The 22,308-nt window shown below is 39.4% G+C and overlaps 1 protein-coding gene across 1 annotated transcript in view; it reads right to left on the minus strand.

The window, feature by feature from the left end:
* POLA1 (DNA polymerase alpha 1, catalytic subunit) overlaps positions 1-22,308 on the minus strand; it is a 207,297-nt gene that overhangs the window by 179,742 nt on the left and 5,247 nt on the right. The window contains exons 7-16 of the mRNA XM_087756792.1: positions 21,295-21,393; positions 19,181-19,376; positions 18,772-18,940; positions 17,678-17,856; positions 14,118-14,230; positions 13,593-13,709; positions 6,284-6,358; positions 4,792-4,930; positions 1,550-1,707; positions 135-219 (exon numbers count right to left, since the gene is read on the minus strand). Coding sequence (XP_087612918.1) covers positions 135-219; positions 1,550-1,707; positions 4,792-4,930; positions 6,284-6,358; positions 13,593-13,709; positions 14,118-14,230; positions 17,678-17,856; positions 18,772-18,940; positions 19,181-19,376; positions 21,295-21,393 — 1,330 coding nt within the window. The remainder of the gene's footprint in view (positions 1-134; positions 220-1,549; positions 1,708-4,791; positions 4,931-6,283; positions 6,359-13,592; positions 13,710-14,117; positions 14,231-17,677; positions 17,857-18,771; positions 18,941-19,180; positions 19,377-21,294; positions 21,394-22,308) is intronic.

Raw genomic sequence — 22,308 nt, forward strand, 5'->3', positions numbered from 1 at the left:
TTAAGTGAAAAAAAACCAAACAAAAAACCACCAAAACAAAACCAAAAACAAACCAAAAAATCCCCCAAACACAACACCAAATAAAAACTCCAAAGGAATTCTTTTCCTACTCATAAACTGTTCCAAGTACATACCACAGAAATGTGTCTGAAAAGGAGGCTGAGGTGGAGCCTTATCCAAAGGAAATTTCTGATGCATCAGAGCTGCAATAGCCACAATCTATGCCAAGGAGATACAGAACACAGAACTTAATAAACATGACTACTATCAATACCTATTTCTTCCTTCTTTTTTTTTTTCTTTTTTTTTTTTAAGTTTCCTCGTCTCTCTTTTCTTGTTTCTACAAAAGATCTTTTAAAAATTAATTCCAACTATAAATAGTTAAAAAGAAGAAAAGTTATCAATTTGTCTCAAGTAAAATAAAGCAGAACTTACTCCTAAATGATTATCTTAGAAATTTGAGAAGAAAAATAATGCATTTTGGAAAACTCTGCTTTTATCAAATTTTGTTCCGAATCTGAACAGACCCCACAAATTAAAGGATTCCCTATGAAGTGCAGGGGAGATGTGAGCAGGGCAGGACATGCAGAAGCCTTGCCTCCAGAAGGGCTGCCCCTGAGCAAGCAGTCAAGACTGTCAAGAAGCCAAGAGGTTTTAGCATTTAGAAGCTATTAGTTTTACTGATACTTCTGCTTGCTTTGCTGGCAGGACGTCCTGGCTCCCCAGACACATGTCAGGAAAACCCAACAGAAGACAAAACAGACAAGCTTTAGAAACATCTTGGCAAGCCGAGTCCTGTTGGCACCTGGTGTATGTCTCATTACATTGGCTAGAAACCAGGAATTTTCCATACTCCCCCCCAAAAAACTTTAACTTCACCAAGAGGACTAATTCTGCTTGAAAAATTTGTCAGCCTAATTTTTCTTCCATTCACTTAGTCATAAACACCTATCCTATCCTATTAGTGAATACTAAATCTCCTCCTAAGCTAGGGAGACCTATGTTAAAAAACAGATAAAGCTGCCTAACTACACGTTGTGGTCTGCAGTCCACAACTGAGAGCGGCCACCTACATCTATCCTCCTTTCTGAGAAAAGGAAAGATCTCGCAGCAGAATAGTAGGTGCTATAAGATTTAGACCAAATTCTCATTCTATTTCAAAATGAGTTTTATCAGCAGAAAAACCTGGTCATTTTACCTAGAACCTATGATTAGCTCTACCAAAAAAATAATAACAATCCATTAACAGCTGTTCTGGCACAGTTTCATTTGTAACTATTATACACAACAGACAAAATAAAAGGCTCGAAAAAATATGTAGGAACCACTGTCACAGTAAATATTCTCACCAAACAGGCCCCCTGAACTCACAGTTCTCATGCTGGTGAGTCCTCAGTAAAAATTTCTTTGGAAAGCCCACAACACAGGAAGTTCATTCAACAGTAAATACATTTAAACATGTCTTCAGGTAAAGTTCTTCCAAGCCTTATAAAATTTTTATTATATGCCAAAGAGTGAAACAAAATCAAAATGAAAGCAGATTACTTACCTCATTCTGGTGAGTCTTTGGGTTCTGAGTGGTCTTCATGCTGAAGGACATCACCACAAGAGGAGGAGGAGGAGAAAGATCTTTAACTACGTTCACCAAGCCAGGCTTCATGGCCACAGCCTCCACCTTACACCAGCTGACTGACTGACTTGCAGGCTCTGAGGGAACAACACAAACCACCTTCACTCTCCTGGGAACCACAGGTAAGGCTTCTCTAATGGCACTGTTGCACAGAGCATGTCCTTTTAATGTTTCACCCTTGTGGGATAGTCCAAGATCCAGACTAATCCTGCCCAATTTTTGGTAACTCCCTGGGCCCTGACTCCCCAGTCAGAAGCCTAGTCACAGCAGGGGCTCTTTAACACCAAAGAAGAGAGGGAAGATTTGTATTGAGGCCAGGAAGATGTGTAATGCAAAAAAATACTTCAAGCAGCTTTATAGAGAGTCATAGTAGAGAAAGGTATAAACCAAGTGAGCATAACCCCACCTAAATTAATATCCTACCTCTTAGCATCTAATCTTGTAGTCAGTTGAAAGGGAGAAAGCTTCAGAAAAATTAATTGAGTGGAACTTTCATTTACACAGAAATTTCTTAAATGGTACAGAAAAGGCAGCCAGAGTGCTAGTCAAAAAATTTTGGTCGAATAAGAACAAAAACATATGACTGACTGAAATGCACTGGATAATTCATTTAGATATAGCCCTTCTGAAACACGATTATGGAAATAAGGAGATGGGGGATGACATAAAAAGAGAGTTCATCCTACCCTGGTAGTACAAGCTATCCTAAAATGTAAGGGAGGCCACAGAAAGCTATTTAGGCATAAAGTGTACAAGAGCTAAAAAATTATATAGATGGATGGGGGGGAAGACATGTCCACCATATCATTTGAATATTTTGGTCTGTAATTCTTCACTTGCTTTAAAAAAAAAAAAAAAAAAAAAGATCATTCACAAAAGATGCTGCTGAAGTAACTCACTGCATGTAGTTAGAAGGAAGCAAAGGTTACATTTCTGAGGGATTAACCTTTTGAAGACAGCTGTTGGTCAACCTGGTTATCTTACCTCCTGCAAAATTATTTGACCCCTCTCTGGAAACCCACATGTTTTACCTTCTCTACTTTTCCTTGCTCTAAATGCAAACAGGTAACTGACTAAAATACTTTCATTTATAAAACACTGATGATCTCTCCAAAGGAAGACAGGTGATCAATTGCTTAACACCTTTTTTCTTTGATGTCCAATATCTTAACAACCAGAGCTTCAACTAGCACTCTAGAGAGCAGTGGTCTCCAAAGTGGGATGCATGAACCCCAGGGGGTGTACGAGACAATCCATCGAGGTGTGAAAAGAAAATATTTTTGTACCATTAATAAATAAAATAAATACTTTTAAAAGTGTTTCTCTCACATACCTCATCCTTTTTTAATTTCTATTTTTGTGTTTATTTTATAATGTACATAATATATTAGTACAGTAGTACATGTATATAATTTATAAATAAGTATCTATATATTGGGGGTACATGCTCTATTTTTTACTGACAGGGGTGCACAATCTAACAAGTTTGGAGACCACTGCTCTAGAAAAGCTCTGGTGCTATCTAGCACTGACACTCAAACTGCAAAGACAGCTTCATTACGAATAGTGGTGACAGTTTTTGGAGAAGTTGTAGGAGTCTGATCAAATGGTTTCAGACCCACTTATTCTAAACCTTCCAGGTATACTTCTTATCCCTGAGACCCTCTATGGGAAGTGCGGAAGGGAAGCTACGCAGGAAAGCAAGAACCTTCTGGTAAACTAGACACACACACACACGCACGCACACACACACAAATCAGCTTTGGGGCACAAAATCCAGTGCAATGACTACAGAGTAGAATAGAATCATAGACTGCTTTGGGATGGAAGGGACCTTTAAAGGCCATCTAGTCCAACCCCCCTGCAATGAGCAGGGACATCTTCAACCAGATCAGGTTGCTCAGAGCCCCATCCAGCCTGGCCTTGAATGTTTCCAGGGATGGGGCATCTACCACCTCTCTGGGCAACCTGTTCCAGTGTTTCACCACCCTCATAGTGAAAAATTTTTTCCTTGTGTTCAGTCTAAATCTACCTTCCTTTAGTTTAAAACCATTATCCCTTGTCCTGTCACAGCAGGTCTTGCTAAAAAGGCTATCCCACAGTCTAAGGGGAGATACTGCACATCGGCATTAAGAAAAATTGAATACTGCCTGAACATTATCATTTAACAGTTATCATTGCCATAACATTTGTCATACTGGAGATGAGGAATAAAACATCTCTGGAATCTTTTCAGGTGAAGAAAGAAAATGCCAAAGAAATATGAGGTCAATTCTTGAGTGAAAAGTGCAGATGAAAAGCCACTCTTAGGCCTTTAAAATCAGTGCCAGGAAGTACACTGATGCTTGCCAATGTCTGGTGGAAAACCCATCAGAGCTAATCCATCTTTTGGCAGTCAGGGATTTGTCTTGTCTATTCCAGCTCCAAATCCTTACTGCTATCAGCTTTGCCAGTGAGTGAGCAAGGTGCTGAAGAGGAGAATCCTCCTGGTGTCAGCGTTCAATACTATCAGTTCTATATTTGAAGTGCTCCAAGGAGACTGCACTAATAGATGTAGCTTTTATCCAGTATCATCAACTTTCCTACATTCTTGGGAATACGCAGCACACATTGAATAAAGGGCTCTAACCAAGCCAAAATACGACAGCATAACCACCTGTAAATGGTGCATGCCACTTAAAAGACAGAAAGGATTTCAAACTAAAAGAGCTCCGCACCACAAACTTTTCTATGTGCCAGAAAAAAAAAAAACTAACACACAGACAAAAAAGCCATCTAGCAGCAGTTTGTTCTTAAAAAGATACATTTGCAGAAAAAACACGAATCTTAAGTTATCAAGAGAAGAAAGAGGAATGAATTTCTAGGAAACTAACTTCAGCTCAGTATACGTGGCTTTAGGGTATGCACCAAAGAGTAGCTGCTAGGCGCTGCATAGTTCCCTCTCACTGCCATTCAAAGTTACAATCTCATCTATACAGTGTGCAACTTTATATGGATAGGAGGAGTAAGTTACAATTTGTACCAGATAATGAAAATTACACAGATAAGTTCCAAAGTTAATTTACAAAATGATAATTTATCAGTACAATTTAAATTTCCCCTCCTCCCCCCAATCTATAATTATGTGCATTTTACAGCAACCGAGTATTTCACATGCATACGTGGATTTTTTATTTCCAGCCAGCATGGTCCTTTGATCTTCCTACTCATCAAGAGAAGTTCCAGGCTAGAGGTGTTAGTTCCGAATACATGTGAAAATGTTTGTCCTTTCAGATCTTGGGGAAGCCGAGGGCATTCAGCCTAACAAGTAACAGAAAGCAGTGAGTCATTTCACCCCACAGAAGTCTTCAAGGCTGACACACTATATTCAGACAGCACCTTAACGAAACTACACAATACCTGAAATCATTGTAATTTCCCACAAGTAAAGCCTTAGACCATAATACCTTACAGTAATTGAAGAAATTACACTATTGACTTGACTTAAATAGGTGCATAACAAAATCAGGACAGTAATGTAAAAATGCACTGAAGCAAAAGTTCTTCACCCATACTGGATGTAAAAGAAAAATATTATCATCAGCCAGGACTACAACAATGTTCAATGATCATTTTAATACAGAAACTGCTCGTGTTCTAAACTTAGATAGTTACAGATTTAATCTTGTCTGTCATGTAAGACTGGATAAAGTGTTTCTGCACAGCTAAAGAAAAATTTGAGATAGGTAGCAAATCTCTATGGGATGCTGCTTTTTCACCTAGAACTAGTATTAAAAAAAAAAAAAAAACAAACGTTTAAAAAGGCATTATTTCAGCAACTGACCAAATAGGTTCAAGACTGCCAAGTCTCTTACATTTGAAACCAAATCAAGTATTTTTTCTAATTAATAATAGCTACTGATGTTCTTACAGGATTTTTTTTTCATCTTTGCTGCTCAATTTTACAGCTCTTCAACAAAAGTCTTTCTCACCCAGCTGCTATTTGCAAGAGCCATATAAGCAGAGATATCAGCTATATTCTAGACATGGATTCAACAAAACATTTAAGGGTACTAAGTCATTTAAGACTTCTTACAGTACTTCAGGCCCTGATCCAGTACAGCTAAAGGGTTGTTCGGCTGATTAGTTGATTCAGTGGCAAGGCGATAAAAAATAAAGTGGGATAATTGGGAATATAGATCATTGTAAATCAATAAGCAAACTATAACTGGGGGAGAAGGTAGGAAGAATGTAGCAGTTGTAGGAGGTATTTCCCCCCCCCCCCCCCGGCTTTATTTACACAAATAGAGCTAATGATAACAAATCAACATGTTATAGGTTACCTGGTAACGAAGTGTTTTTGTTAAGGACTAACTAACATACAAATGATAACAAAAAAAAAGCCACAAGCTTAGGTATTAACCTGTTCGTTTGGGGGGTGTGTGTGTGTGTTTTGTTTGTTTTTTGGGGTTTTTTGGGTTTTTTGTTTGTTTGCTTGTTTTTTTAATTACAAGACAATGAGTAACTAACTACACACTGCAATAGAGGTACAGCCACTAGCCAGTAAAGATTAAATCCTGCCTTTTTTTTTTTTTTTTTTTTTAGTAAAATCATAAAATTCTTAATTAGGTAAGAAAGCAGGTTATGGTCTTTCATCAGATTAATTATACTCACCGAATATTTAACTTCTAAGTATTCAGATTTTGCTGGAACATCCGGGATCTCAAAAGCATAGTATTTTTCCACTTTCTATACAAAACAAATATATTATTTTTTCAATATCTCTCAATTGAATATTCACTCTGTCCAGTAAGAAAGCTAATGAAATAAAGGCCACTCAAAACATACATCCCAAATATCATGGGCTTGATCGTGTATTACCGATTCCACAACTCATTATAACCATCTAAAGATAGTAAGAATGTTTTAGTACCTGTATTTAATCCCTTTAGGTTTTCTTAGCATGAAGAGTTTCTACAGAAGTATACTAACCATTACAAAACAAAAACCATACACGCTTAATAGCTAAGGAAGCTCGGAAACATTCTGTAAATTCACAGGCTTCAGACATACTCATGAGAACTTGTGGTTGCAGACCACCACAAAAATCAGAAAATGGCTGAAATGGAAAAGCATCTCCAGAGATTGTCTAGTCCAGCCCCTGCTCAGAGCTGGGTCAGCCAGAGCAGGTTGCGAGGGCCCTCTCCAGTTCGGTTTTGAATATCCCCAAGGATGGAGACTCCACAGCCTCTCTGGGCAACCTGGGCCAGTGCCTGACCTCCCTTACAGGAAAAAAGTGGTTTATGTTCTGATAAATTTCATGTTTCAAATGGTACCTATTGCTCCTGTCCTCCATTGGGCACCAATGAGAAGAGTCTGCCAGAGTTGTCTTTACTCCTGCCCATCAGATGTTTACACACAATGATACGATCTGCACCACCAATCCCTCTCTTCTCTTCTCCAGGCTGAGCAGTCCCAGCTCTGTCAGCCTCTCCTCACATGACAGATGCTCCAGGCCCTGTAATTATGTTTCTGGTCCTATGCTGGACTTGCTCCAGTATGTGCACGTCTTTCTCAATACGGGGGAGCTCAGCTGTACGCAGCACTCCACCTGTGTCTCACCAGGGCTGCGTAAGGGGGAAGGACCACCTCCCTCCGATCTGCTGGCAACGCTCTGTCTCATGCAGCCCCGGGTGCCCATGGCTGCCTTTGCCGCAAGGGTATGTTGTTGACTTTTGTGTAACTTCATGTCTACCAGAGTGATCAGGTCCTTCCCTCCAAAGCTGCTTTCCAGCCAGTCAGCCACCAACATCTCCTGGTGTCTGAGGTTATTCCAGCCCTGGTACAGGACTTGCTACTTCCCGTTTTTGAACTTGGTGAGATTCCGGTAGGCCGTGAGACATCCCCAGCCTGTCAAGGTTCCTTTGAACAGCAGCACACATCTGGTATATCAGCCACTCCTCCTGGTTTCGTACTGTCTGCAGACTTGCTGAGGGTACGCTCTGCACCACCATCCAAGTCATTAACACAGACACTAAGTGGGACTGGACCCAGTATGGACCCCAGGGGTATGCCACTAGGGACTGGCCTCCGCCTGGACTTCGTGCTGCTGGTCACAACCCTTGGAGCCCAGCAGTGCAGCTGGTTTTCAGTCCACCTCGCTGTCCACTTCCCTAGCCCATACTTCATCAGTTTGTCTCTGAGGATGCTATGGGAGACAGTGTTGAAAGCCATACTTAAGTCAACAGCCACTGCTCTCCGCTTCTCCACCAAGCCACTCATCTCTTCACAGAAGGCTACCAGCTTGGTTAAGCATGATCTCCCCTTTGTAAATCCACACCAAGCCCTCCCAAGCACCTTGTTGTGCTCTGTGTCTGGAAAACAGTTGTTATCACAATTAGTTGCTGCATCACCTTTTCCCAGGGCTTGAGGTGAGGATGACCGGCCTCTAGTTCCCTCGAATCTCTCCCTCACCCATCCTGAGGATAGCTTTGACATTTGTTTTCTTCCAGTCCTTGGGAACCTCCTGTGATCAACATGACCTTTGAAAGATAATCAAGTGTGGCCTCACAATGACATTGGCCAGCTCCCTCTATGCTCATGAGTGCATCCCATCAGGTGCCATGCACCTGCGTCTGTCCAGTTTGTTTAAATGCTCCCTAACCTGATCCTCCTTCACCGAGGACAAGTCATCTTTGTTCCAGGCTCTCCTTCTGGTCTCCTGGGGTCAGGGACAGCTGAAGGCTGGACTTCGCAGTAAAGACTAAGGTGAAGAAGACATTGAGTATCTCGGCCTTTTCCATGCCCTTTGTCAGCACATCCCCCGTCCCTTTCAGCAGCAGGCCTACATTTTCTCCTAGTCCTCCTGCACCTGTAGAAGCCTTTCCTACTGTTCTTTGCCTTCCTCACCAGATTCAACTCCAGGTGAGCTTTGGCTTCCCTTTTTCCACCATGATGTCACCTCTATTAATCTGCCCTCTAATCCTGACCCATAACCTCTTGACCAGCTCTTTGCCCATCCTTAGGCAGGGCTCCATGCATTCCCACTGCTCTGACATGTAAAAGGGAATCCCCCTCCTCGCCATCCCAGCCTGTCCTTCTTAACCATGTCCTACCCCACCACGTGTCTGCGATCCCAATGAGATCGTAGCCCTGTAACTGCACACAGTTCCTCCTTCTGTACTGCATGCTTCAGTGTACCAGCACTTCAGAGGCACCCGAGAGAGCTGACTTCCCAAGCATCTTCCAGCTGTTTACTTCATTACATTCTTAGAACAGAATAATTTCTATGACAGTATTGTATTTTTCGTTGATTTGGGTTTTACTAGAAAGTAGTTGTTTGTTTACATCTCTCTAACAGAGATAGTTAAAGCAGTCTCAAGTTCCGTACAACTTTACTGAAAGTTAAGTATCACTTCTGCTTTCTTCAAGAACAATAACGATTCTCCACAACATGCACAGCTTGTCAGTTTCTAAGAGTAACTACCTTCATTTTCCAAATAATTACAATATCCTGTGCAACAATGCTATGGTACCTGCTGAAATGCCATGCTCTACCCCATGATATGTATGCCCTGTAATACTTCACAAACCATCTGCACCACTGTTATATATTATTATGTTATGCCATAACTATGCTAGAACACTAGTCTTACTACAAGAATTCCTAGAGGCTCCTTAAATTAAAAAGCATATTTTCACTGGACAGTGCACTAAGTTCAGCACATTATACATACAGTCAGCATAATATACCACTAGAGTAAGTTAATAAGAAAAAAGTCACCATAAATTGGAATAAAATTTACAATTAAGAAAAATGCACAGTTAGGTAAACTCTAAAGTTATTTGGGTTTGGGTGGGTGGTGGTTTTTTTTTTTTTTTCCTTAAATTAATAGCATCAGCAACAGCTCCCTCAGAGCACTACAACAAGCAGTTAAGCTTGCTACTTCTCATAACACTGCAGTTTCAAGGCTGCAAAGCCTGGGTAGGAGAGGAGAGGCCCTGTGCTATAAATAGGAAGAAGGCAAATCCAGAAACAACTACGGCATCAACAGCTACATGGAAGCAGAAGAGAATTATATAACTTGGTACGAGAGCACCGCTATGAAGTCAAAACAGCATTACAAATTAGCATGCAAATGTAGATCTGAACTGTTGTGCCAGAGTAGCACCTCACACGAGCAGCACATCATAGCTGTAACGTAACAGATGGCGATGCACTGGTTTTAGCATATACTACTGGTGCCCCCCCTCCTTTTTTTTTTTTAATTTAAAAAAACCCTCTCAAGCTTCAAACAAGTTCTTGCTGCAAACACAAGCTGAACATAGTGTAAAAATAGTATGCTGCAGTGATTCATCTGCGTTATTCCACAGAGCTCAGCTCAATTACACAAGCGTCTGGTCATAACTGCAGTGAATGAATGCTTTGCTGCAGAGTAATCTGCCCTTCAAGTGGCCCTTCAGAGAGCAGAAATGAGCAGCAGTGATTAGCTGCTAAGTTCCTAAGTGGAGTAAGGCTGCTTTCAAATTGATTTGTGAAGACTTGCTAACTTGGCAGCAGTGCAACCCATTGAAGCTACAATTAGCAGCAGGTGCAGGAGGAAGTGGTATGGCTTAAGTGTATCTGTTCACAGGGACAAAGTTTGGTGCTGGCAAGGCCAAGACGCACGTGCGCACACGCACAGAGAACAACTTGTCTCAGTGTATAAATACTGGCTTTCGCCGCGTCATTACAAAACTGCATATTCTGAATAAAAGAACTTTGGGTGCATGGCAGGTATGCTAGTAACCTTTCTGATTTCCAGCTAACGATAGAAGAGTTTCTCAGTTTCACCGTACTATGCCAAAACTGAGACTTTGTGTTACTCTGAACGCATTGCTCATGAGTACTCTGCTCACCTGAGCAATATTGCCATTAGCCTTCTAAAAATCTTTCAAAACACCAACCCTTCACAACACCGTAGTGCAACACTGGCTGCGCATCACAGATCAGGGGAGTTCTTCTAAAGCGTATTAGCTCTTAACCACGTACAGTCACAGCTGTGTGAAGATCACTGTTTTGGAGCATTCCCTCAGCTGAGGGCTGCCACCATTTCAATTTGAGAGCCCTGCACACCCCTATGGAAACACAGATGCAAAGGCTGTATAGCAACACATCATCTCTGGTGGTATGACTGCAACGAAAAGAAAGATGATGACACCTTATGAAAAAGAGATTAATAAGGTATCTAACCAGGGAAATTGAGGTCTCTCAGAGAGGACAAAAAGAAAAGGAGGGCGCAGTAATGGGACAACCCCACTACTTCCACAATTACCTTGCAGGCAGCAAAAGGACCCCCCACTGCAGAGATGTAAGCCTGCCCAGATTCAGTGCCACTTGTTCACAGTCAATTTTGTGTTAAGCTGGAATAGCTGGGTTACTGTAATACTTTCCTTGAATAGTCCTACAAAGGCCCCACCAACAGCCTTGCTCTTCAATCCTGTCTCTTCTCCTATCTCCCGCATTACTAGTGCCATACCCTCCTGCTAGCTCCAGTTCTCATTAAACCCTTCCAGGAGGCAGTAACTACCAAAACCAGCAGAAAATTATGCCAGCAAAATAAAGCTGGATAGCCTTTTACCATGTTAGTAAAATTCAGTTAACTGAAGAGTCTGACAAATTGGAACAGAATTTGAATTCTTACTGTTTATAAACACTTCTGGTAGGTTATTCCAGAGCTTCTCTGCATCCCCAACTATCCTGCCTAATTTATTAATGAATTAAAATTTATACATTTGTTCTTTTGCTAAAACTGTCCTTTAAATAGCTTTCTTGCTGCTCACCCCCTTTTAATGTTTTTAGAGAGCAAGAAGGTCTTATCATTATTCTTCACTTTACTAGGCTAAAAAAAAAAAAAAATAAAGCTCTTCCATAGTTATCTCTGGTATAACTGATTCTCCTTTTGTCTCGTCCTTCTAATTACCATCTTTTGTACCTGTTGTCGCTTGAGCTAATCCTTCTTCATCAGGGTGATCAAGTGTTACAATATTCTAGGTAAGATCTGAACAGTTGCCTCAGTGCTGCTACTTCCCTGTTCCTGCTAGGGATCGCTCCTGTGGTGCACCCAAGGACCCCAGATGCACTGCACTTGTGTGTCTGGACACCACAGTTAGGTCTTTCATCCTGAGCTCTCTGTAAACTCAGTAAAAATTTGATATGCTTTGAACCAACGTCAGGAATAACAGTTCAAATACTTCCTGCATATGGTTTACCTTGATTTTGAAAAGCCATCTTTGAAGGTTAAGCTATATTACTCCATTACCTCACTCACACTCTTCTTTCTTAGCACACCAGAGTACAAGTGTTTGCATCCTCTCTTTTAATGAAGAATTGATTTGCCCTGAGTTTCCTCCCTCATTCCTGAAAGGATCTTTGAACAGTGAGCTATTACAAAATTGTTTTTTACCTATTGTTAAATTAATTCCTTTCTGATCGCCATAGATAATGACTAAATTATAATCAAATATACAAGAGAAATAACACTAATAAAACTGAAAAAAGCTAAATTTGCATCAGTTTTGAAAGAAAAAATAAGCTAGAACAAAAAAATAACAATAAAGTTTTGCAAAGTTCTAACGAAGCATGCATTTTCCCTGAATGATGTAAATAATGCTACATGTTGATGAAAAGACATCATTTCTTGCATGAATGTGCCATTTGAGAAACACTGCTCACATTTTCACTGTAACAACTTAAACTTTCTGAAGTACTCTAGCTTTGGATTAGATGACCTCCTGAGAGTCTTTCCAACTGGAATTACCACATGAACTTGTTTTCCCTAATTTACATATTGTTAAATTCCATTCTTCCTGCATTTTTACTTGCCATCCCATATCCGGATCAACTATTCAGGAACAAATCCTACAAAGTCACAAGATTGCCAGCGTGGGAAAAGTTACAACTAATTCTACACCACCCAGTAATTACAACGAAAGCCAGCTTTGCCAGACTAATGACATCTTACTGCAAGAAAGAGAAAAGTTTTTGAGCACTTCACTCTGAACAAATCTTTTCCTCTAACTTGCATGTTACCCACCTTCCCCACCCCCCACGCTCCCCACCTCTCCCCCCCACCAAAAGACAAATACTCTATGTAAATGAACAATAAAGCTTTCCCACACTAGCAAACTAATTCAGTCCAAATCTGCAACACTATCAGCGATATCAGCTCTTTTCCTGCAGAGTTATGACAAGCATTATTTTACTGTATGTGCAAATTTTCTGTTATAGCAACATTTTGTTTCTCCAATGTACTTTTAGGGATTTGTTGAGCAAACAGAACATAGCAAAATAACACGATAAGACTGTTGCCCATAACTGTAAGACCAGAACAGCTCAAGTTTCAAAACTGGATGACAGTCCTCACAACTTGCTACCTCCCATATAAACGCACTATGACAATCCATGCTCCAAACAGTATGCATTCTAAAAAGATAAATCTGCAAGGCTGAGAAGAAGGATGAAACATGCCAAGAGATAAAGTTCAACACAACACCTGGTCAAATACAAAGACAGTCTAGTCCTAGTGCACTGACCTATCTGCTGGACAGCACAATCTTTCATTTTAAACTTTGACACCATGAGCTGTTAGCCAGGCTTTAGGTACCAGAACTTCTATCTGTTCTGTATTCTCAAAAATAGCTCAGCAAGCAAGAAAGACAGTCTGACACTCAATTCAAAGAAGCTAACAAATGAGTATTTTCAAAAGCAGGATGTTTAAACTTCTGGTGGAACAATCATGTTGCAGATTTACTGTTCTTAAAGGAGTATGGATATTTGGTAAGACACTGGGACAGCTTTTACAAGCAGGTACACTTACACATATCAGGAGTTATATATTTACATTTCAGCATAACCTCCCCCACTGGATAGTGTTTCAACAGACTTCCCACCTTACAAACCAGAACAACAGAAAATGACCAAATAGGATGCTTGTAGACAAACCTTGGATTTGAACTTCATGATCTTATACTTTGGTGAAATGCAGTCATTAAATTCCTTGAAAACACTCATTATAGTTACCGGAGCCTCTGTCTCTTTGCCAGTGGATAGGTCAATTTCCTCAAAAACAAAAGTCAGGTTTTACAAATTAACAAAAAATGCCAGCAGACATGACCAATAAGTTGAATTTTGCTTTGCTATTATGAATCGTGTATCTCTTCTTTAAGGGCAAACTACAATGCAATCAGCCAAGAAAACTCAAGTATAAAAAAAAATTATTTGAAATGGAGTGTTATTATTTGAAGTGGAGGTAACAATTTGTCTGCAGCTGTTAGTCGGGGGGAAGCAGCAATGCTCTGCTCTGCATCTCACATACAATACACCATGTATATGTTGTAGTTAACTTTACCACCTACATCAGACAACACTGACTTCAACAGTTCCCCTAAACACACTACCAGAACTCGTAACCTGCCATAAGGAGAATGAAAGGTACTTACGTTTGACATGCTCAAAAGATATACTTACTGTTTCACGTGGCAGTAGATAAACAGTTCTCTCAATATTTTTCACTGTCACACAACAGCTGACATAGGTGTTTGCAGATTCAATCCAAACTTTGCCAAACAAAAATACCACGCCTAAGGAAGAAGGGCAGAGCAAAGAATTCAGTATGCGATTCTTAAATTAATCATTCCTAATGTTGCTTAAAGCAGCTTATTATGTATTCTTGCACAGAAACACTTCTGGTTTAGGTCCTTGAACAACAAATCTTTCCGATGTATCAGCACATTCTAAATTGTTTTAAACACCAGCTTTACAAATAGATATCTGTATAGTTCTTCATGCCCCCACCTCCATCACTATAGCAACACCTTGATATGCGAAATTCAAAATGGCATCATACAGCCAATCTCAGAATTCTGTTCTGATATTCCATTTCTACCTACATTAGTTTGATAATTCATGGGGAGAGGGACAAAGGAGAGAGAAGTCAGCGAAAGCTGAAGAAAATCAGAATCCCTGTGCTGACAATCACTCCTGAAACATGTGTTATCTACAATTTTTCATTCTTCAGCTAGACCAGCACAATTAGCTCATTTTTCCTAGACTTTAGTACCGTGAGATCAAGACTCTACTAATAATAAAACCTGTAGAAATACATTCGGAAGACAACAAGTAGAAGCTGATCAACTGTAAAAAGTTTTTAACTGAATATTTTTAACAAATGAGGGCACCAAAAGATGTATGACATCACAAGAAATCCTGGATGCTAAGACAGCAGTTGTAACCAAAGTAGACATTCAGAAAGCCTATATAGAGCAGGACTAGTGCAACTGACTTCACTGTGGACCACATCATTATTGCACATGCACATCTCTGAGCCACAGAGAACGTGACATCAGGACAAAATGCTGCGAACTGCTAATCAAGCGATGTTAAACTCTGAAATAACATAGAACAAAGCCACCTGACTTTCACATACAGTTTGTGAATTACAGGTAAAATAAACTTCCAAGTACAACTCAAAAAACCTGGCTTCACCAGCATTCCTTTCAAACTCGAAGTAATTTGGAATTTGATTACATGGAAGACATTATTCCTACAGTACACTACTATTAATGAAATCAGAAATATCAGAGGGGAGACTGTCTCAGAAACAGTGTTTCACATAAGGAAGATTTTGGAACCTACATTTCTCCTCAGTCTGACAATGCACAAACAAGTCCTTGGTTAACAGTTATAATTTCTTTGCCACACGATTTATCAGATGTAAAGGCACCTTTCTTACTCCATTAGATCAAAGATAATTCAGTGAAGATGCACTAAGACAGACGACAGAGTTAGAGAGTGACAGGCTAAGAAAAATCATTTCTTAAGTGCTTGGAATGGAGGTGAACAAGACTACTTTTGTCAAGGACAGAGAATGTTGCAGTTTTGAAGATGATGAGAGAAAGGATACAAGCTTCAGCTGCACAAAGTATGTTAGAGATTTTAATACAGAAGCAATCTTCAAGATTTAGGCAGTTTGAATAAAAGGATCTAGAAAGAGCTCAAATTACAGATCTAAGTGACAGGGAAGATTAAGTTCTCCCAGCAGTCTTTTTTTTTTTTTTTTTCTTTTTTAAAGGGATAAAAAACTCAAATAGGTTTGTATCATACGGAAAGATGAAACCATGGGAGAGACCACAAAACAGGAGTTGGTTGCTTGAACAGCTGCCAATATTAAGAGCATGGAGAAGTTAACCTGTCAGAGGTGTACATATAAGCAGGTGAGACAGAAAAAAAGAATACATGAGCCAGTCAAAGACAGGGTAACAGGCTGCCTGGACTGCAAAGACAAACTTTAATCAACCCTAGCACAGACAAGTAAGTGGTCTTAATCCCCAGATTTCACAGAAGTAGAGTAATTTAGGATGGAAGGAACATTTGGAGGTCACCTAGTCCAACAGACACACACACACCACCACCGCCCCCCCACACACACACAATGAAAGCAAGGCTAACTTCGAAGAGTTTTCAGAGACATTTCATATGTAAAACCAAGAAATTATAGAAGAGATATCAGGACCTATGCCCTGTAAGCCTGATTATGGAAAGAAGAAAGAAAGAAAAAATAGGAGTGAAGCTTGTAGAACACAAAGTCTGTGAAAAAAAAGATCATGTTACCAATGAACCAAGAGGCAAGCAAAGTCAAGACACAGGGAAAATGTCTTGCAGAGGGGAAAGAAAGGGCAATTTTTATTCGTTATTTCTTTAAAATGTTAACAGGATTACAATTCTCAAGTTCTCTGCCTAAGATAGTAAAGGGAGTTATGAAAAGTAAGCCTCCAAAAATCATTAAGTTTGAAAGTCTTATGATTAAGCTATAGTATTTACTCTTCAGGCAATACATTTGACATCACAGCAAATGAGGCATAAACAAAGATCACGAACATGTTAAACAAAAAGCAGTATCAAAATTTTCCCTTCTACGCTACTAATTGAAAACAGGTGCAGTCTTTATTATTCAGTCCTGAAAAAGTCATAATGAGAAAAGAACACTCCTTGCATGCGAGGAACAGAAATCCTTTCATAATTATGTTCCATTCAGCAACCACTGACTTAGAAGACAAAAAAAAAGAACAAGAACAATAGCGGGGTCTTTAAAAGTAGCAATTTTATATTAGAGCCATTGATTTCATCAAGATATCTATGATTATTACCACTCCCATCACCAAGCTGTTCAGCCCAGCACAATCTCGTATTTAAGTTTGGCATTCCCAACTCACAACAAAAGGTGTAACAGAGAAACATATCTGACTCAATGCTTACAGCATCAACCCAAAAAACCTTCAACAACATATGGAAGAACCTTCTGGTAAACCTACATGAAGCACAAATTAGAAACGCAAGATCCTAAAGCTGCGGATGAAATGATACAATGGATGGGAAGTGCTTAGAACAGACGTGAAAACAACTTCTTTTGTCAGGGCTGAGATCAGAATGCTGCAGTTTTGAAGACAATGAGAGCCAGGATTCACACTTAAACTGCACAAAGTATCTTAGGGGTGTTAATCTAGAGACAATCTCCAAGATTTCGACAGTTTGAATAAAGGGAGCTAGACAGAGCATGTATTTTTCAGACCACCTTCCTCCCTTGATAAGCATACCTTTCCTTCATATAAAATCGTGCAACTGCTATTGTACAGGCTTTCTAATAATCCACCAGAATTTTAAGTTACATTTCCAGAAAGAAGAAGAAAGCATGCTCAATTGTTGCACCACTGAGTAAGAAATTAACAATACCAGCTTATTCCTGGAGCACAGAGGGTTTTAAGAAGGCCAGTGGGTCACTAACATCGAGAAGCACTAGTAGCTCCCTTTGTAACTCCCTACTGCTAGACCAGACCAAGAGACAACATTCTTACTTTGCCCAGTGATCGTGTCCTGCACTGAGGACAGAGGTACGGAAAAACAAGAGATCAATGTACAAGTTATAAAGCACAGAGAGGCGGGGGTATCTAGACATAATTAAGGCAAGTCTGAAAATCCCAGTTACATAGAAAGAATCAGAATGGCATTTTCTCCTTTAATTGAATAGTTACCTGGCTGACTGTACTGATCTTCATAAGCATCCAGCCAATAAAATCTTAAGACTTGATCATCATTTTCCCCATTCACAAGTGGAAGGAGACTGGGGTCCAGCTGAACGTCTGCCACTACTAGATCAGCTTCGTCCTCATCAATTCTGTCCCAACATGAGATATCTGGGAGAGAACAACTTCTGCAGGTTTTGCAGAAGAAGAAAGAAATAAGTAAAATTGTGCCTTTGCTATAACCACCACTGTTTCACTTTTTTTCAGCCCTGTATTCTCAGGCCTCTTGTTGCTCTTTCCACTACCGAGCAACATTCCCAACAGCCAGGTTTCCTCAGATTTCTTCTGAAAAGAAGGATGGAGTGACAAAGAGATAAATCCACACAGAAGTATGGTTCTCAGTACAGAACACACAGGCTTTAAAAGTCATTCACCTGGTATTTCAGCCTTGGTCGTTCAAGCCTTTACATAACAAATATATCCATCCATCTGTACAAGTTGCTCAGTGGCAACAACAGATTATTTCAACAAAACTACCTTTTTAGTCATTAAACGTTGAAGTCTTTTTGATCATTCAAATATTTTACAGTTTAAAGTTATGGAAACACATGATTCAGGATTCTACCAAACAATAAAAAAAAAAAAAAAAAAAAATGGGCAAACCCTCCCCTTTTTCCCTATTTGAAAGACACAGCTGTTCACCATGTGAAATTACTTTTAGTGACAATACTTTTAACTACAACTAACATTCTGAAATACCTTCATAGTTCCTTAGAATAAGCATCATTAGGAATTCCTCATTTTTACTTATTGGCATCAAAATTCATTGTTCAACACCCACATTGAGTCACCCCAATGTACTGAAATAGGTTTTATGTTGTCATGTGCTAAATCCCAAAATCATTAAGTATTTTTCAATTAAATAACTACCAGCATATTCAATTTTACCATTTTTAACATCACTACAAAAAAGCACATTGCATAGCATTGTCATCATTCTGTCTGTATCCCAATTGTCCCATTGGCAAAGACAAATATGAAGATAAATCTAAGGCTTATTGATGGAAGAAAAAAAAAAAAAAAAAAAGGAAAGACATTCTTACAAGACAGATGTCTCTTTCTTCTCTGATTCCAGCTGCTCAGTCTCTTTCTTTTCAATTTCCTTGTCTCCCTTCAGGCTTTCAGCCATCTCAGGTATAGTTTCCACATGCTCTGCTTCCATAGGTTCATCAAAGTCCTCCTCATCAAAATCCATCATTCCCTGATCATCATCTGAAAGTGTTGCACATAGAACTAAAGGTCTGAGGCACTAAAATGACACACTGTACACTACAGCAGTGTGCACAGATAGCATGCTATGTGCATGAATGATATATACAGTATTAATATACAAACAAAACATCACATTTAAGCTATCTAAGCATCTAACTAGTATAAACTAAGAAGTGTTTTAACACTAATACACCAGATTTAAAGAGTTTCCAGAACTGGGTCTTGATTTCTTTTTGATACCTTCAATAGCTTTCTCTTCTATTGTCTTCACTATTCCCCCATTTTCTGTAGCTTTCTGCACATACTTGGCATCCTCATTTTCAGAGACTTTGATGGATTTTGCTGTGTAACTGGGATGTTTAGGATGAAATGAAGCTGGAGGAAGTGCTTCCTTTCTGAGATGAGCAGGAGCTTTCTTTGATATAGGGGTGATTACCTGAAAGACATTTTAGCCATGAGTTAAAAAAAATTCTCCTAAGAGCAAAAAAGGAAAAAAAAAAAAAAAAACCAACCTAGCACTCACTATTTGCGGAACTAGTAACCAGCGCTAGAGGAAAAGCTCCACGTATCTTGCAGCATGATAGCTAAAATGCCTCAAAAGTAAACTTTAAATCCTATAGTATCATTTCAGTTGTGATGTGTTTCTACTATAATTTTAAAAAGCAGTTTACAAGAGGCCATGGTTGACATTTAGTTAAGTTTGTGGTTACTTTCACTATTTTTCCCCACGTAGCACTACTCCATTCCTAAATTAAAACCTCTGTGTCAGCTGAGGACGTGACAATATATGTCAGGCAGGGACAGAGCCTGGAACAACTGGGGAAGGACAATATGGCAGTTTACACCTGTTCATAGGAGTTCAAGATGTCTACAGAACACCATGGGTCAAGAGAGCAGTGCTTCGCCATTGGATTTCTTCATGCTACAGACATGGCAGGGAGAGTGAGGAGAACAAAGAAACTGCATTTCAGCATGCTCTACAAGCCTGAATTCTGAGGCAATAAGCACATAGTTTGTTTTTCAGACAGGACACCATTATGGCAGCAGCTACAAAACCTCTTCTTATGGAAGACGTGTGTGAAGTGGCCTCCACCATGACCAACAACAGGTCTCTGCATCTACTGGCCCTTACCCTGCAGCAAGGTCCAAAACCTTTACCTTCAGGGAAAGCTGTTATTTACAGACATAGAATTTAGAGTTGCACACAATCATTTCTAGGGTTTTAATCTCAGTACAACTACTTCTACTGTGGCCAACACCAAACTCAGCCTGTTGCTCACCTTAAACAGAAAGCAAATGTTACTTAATCTGCCTTCACCAACAACTTTTTGCTAGTTCAGCCAAATGAATTTATTCATACTTATATTTCTGCTCGTCTCCTGAAGTAGACAGCATCACTGCCATCTTGCTTTTTATGCCCATTTATTTTCTAAGGCTGCACTCTTCACCCTCTTCATCTGTTTCATCGTCTAAAATCTCCAATTCCTCCTCCTAGGACCACAGAAGCTATCACCTGAACAGCCCTGTCTGGGAATTAATTTCCTTCCCAATGTTTCCTACTAAAAGTGACTGCTGTTTTGCACCATAAAGACAAAGATCCTCTCTTGCTAGATCTTTTTTCTTTTTCAGTTACTTCTAGGCTCCAACACAACTGTTGAAATTAGTGCCACTGGTGATTATTTTCAACGTAAGAGTTGATCTCACTATTACACAAGGTTTCACAAATCAGATTTTTCTACTCTACTCCATTTGCCCTTTACAGACTCTTACCAAATATCTCATTGTATTTCCAGTTATAAAGTCCTTCTCATTTACCAGAACTCTTAACAAAATGCTAGCCTTCCATCCTTAGCAGCCCGTCCCTCCTTTCACTCCAAAATCTTCCACTAGGGTAAACTTCCATCCATAGCTTCAATTCTCCATTTGCTTTCCATTTCTGCAGAAGATGAGTTTCTTATCCTTTTCCACACCCACAAATACTCTTTCTTCTGCTTATTTCACTTCCCATCATCCTTTCCTTGCCAAAAGGGTCTTTTCTACTCTTAGGGAAAAAGAGACAAAGCAGAAGCTCACCTTCATGTGATGCACCTAACATTATAAAAACAGTTCCACCTGCCTAATACAACAGCTATATACTACTACTATACTAAAGACACAGAAAGAGCTGTATTCTGTTTAGGTATTAACATGGAAGGGGAAAACAAAAAATGCATGAAGTTACACAGTAACACTGCTAAGGAAGCTAATGAGAAAGGTAATTTCTAGAAGCAGAAATAAAAGACAACAGTATTCAAATCACCCAAAATACAGATTAATACTTATTAATGAGAACTTTTTTGATTTTTCTCCTTTACCTTAGGAGTTTGGGACTGCACAGAGAAAGGATTCAGTGGTACTCCAGCAGATCTCCTCCTTTTCAGCGTTACAATTGGTGGTGGAGTTATCTGAACAGTCTGAATATTGAAAGAAAAGAGAAAGTGACAAAACAAAGAGGTGTTGTTTAGTGTTTTCTTTTGCTTTGGTTAGTAACATTTTCCATCAAAGAGAAAGAAGGCCACCAGTATTTCTCATTTGCCAAAAAAACACATCTCCTAATATACAACTCAGACACGTAAAAAGAAAAAGTTATGTGAGCAATCAGCCCATGAAGACAAACACTAGATTTTTTTGGTAAACAGTCTGAGAGGAAAAACTGTCATCAATAAGTGAAACCGTTTTCAAACAGTGGGCACTTCAATAGCTAACCATGCCTGTAATGCACAAGTATCAGAATAACTGGTGGGATGTTCTTCTTGTCTGCTGAAACAGTAGTACTGAGCACACATGCCTTAAGAAAGGCATAAGTGCTCTTTCACCACTGTCACACTAGAGGAAAACCCATTTTATTTACATGTACAGATATTTTATACTCATCCTTATCAACAGCTAATAACAAAAGAAATTTTAGAGAACAAACAACAAAGCCAAAAAAACAATAGCTAACTACTACTAAAGTAAATGGAAGCCACAGTGTAATTATTAGCATTATTTCCCCTAATCAATGCTCCACAAAATCTGACAGCATTAAAATGCATTTGCTTAATGATTTGAGGGGTTTTGATAGCCTAAGATGTTATAACTCTCAATCAGATGTCATAGGGAGGAGTAAAATAGTAAGCGCACAAAACCAAGAGAGCAACTTTACATTGGAACATCTATACCCCTCTTATTGCTCTGTAAAAACACATTATGCTTATTATGATACAACATATTTCAATTCAGTATCTCACCACTACAGCAGCTTCACAGTTTACGTGTGAGCAATCCTTTCAGTTTTAAGAAATCCTGCTAAAGGGCATTAACTCATTGGAAAGTCATTAATGACGAGG

This window comes from Nipponia nippon, unplaced genomic scaffold, assembly GCF_047370975.1.
Source record: "Nipponia nippon isolate SJK-2023a ecotype South Korea unplaced genomic scaffold, ASM4737097v1 scaffold_2, whole genome shotgun sequence".
Classification (NCBI taxonomy): domain Eukaryota; kingdom Metazoa; phylum Chordata; class Aves; order Pelecaniformes; family Threskiornithidae; genus Nipponia; species Nipponia nippon.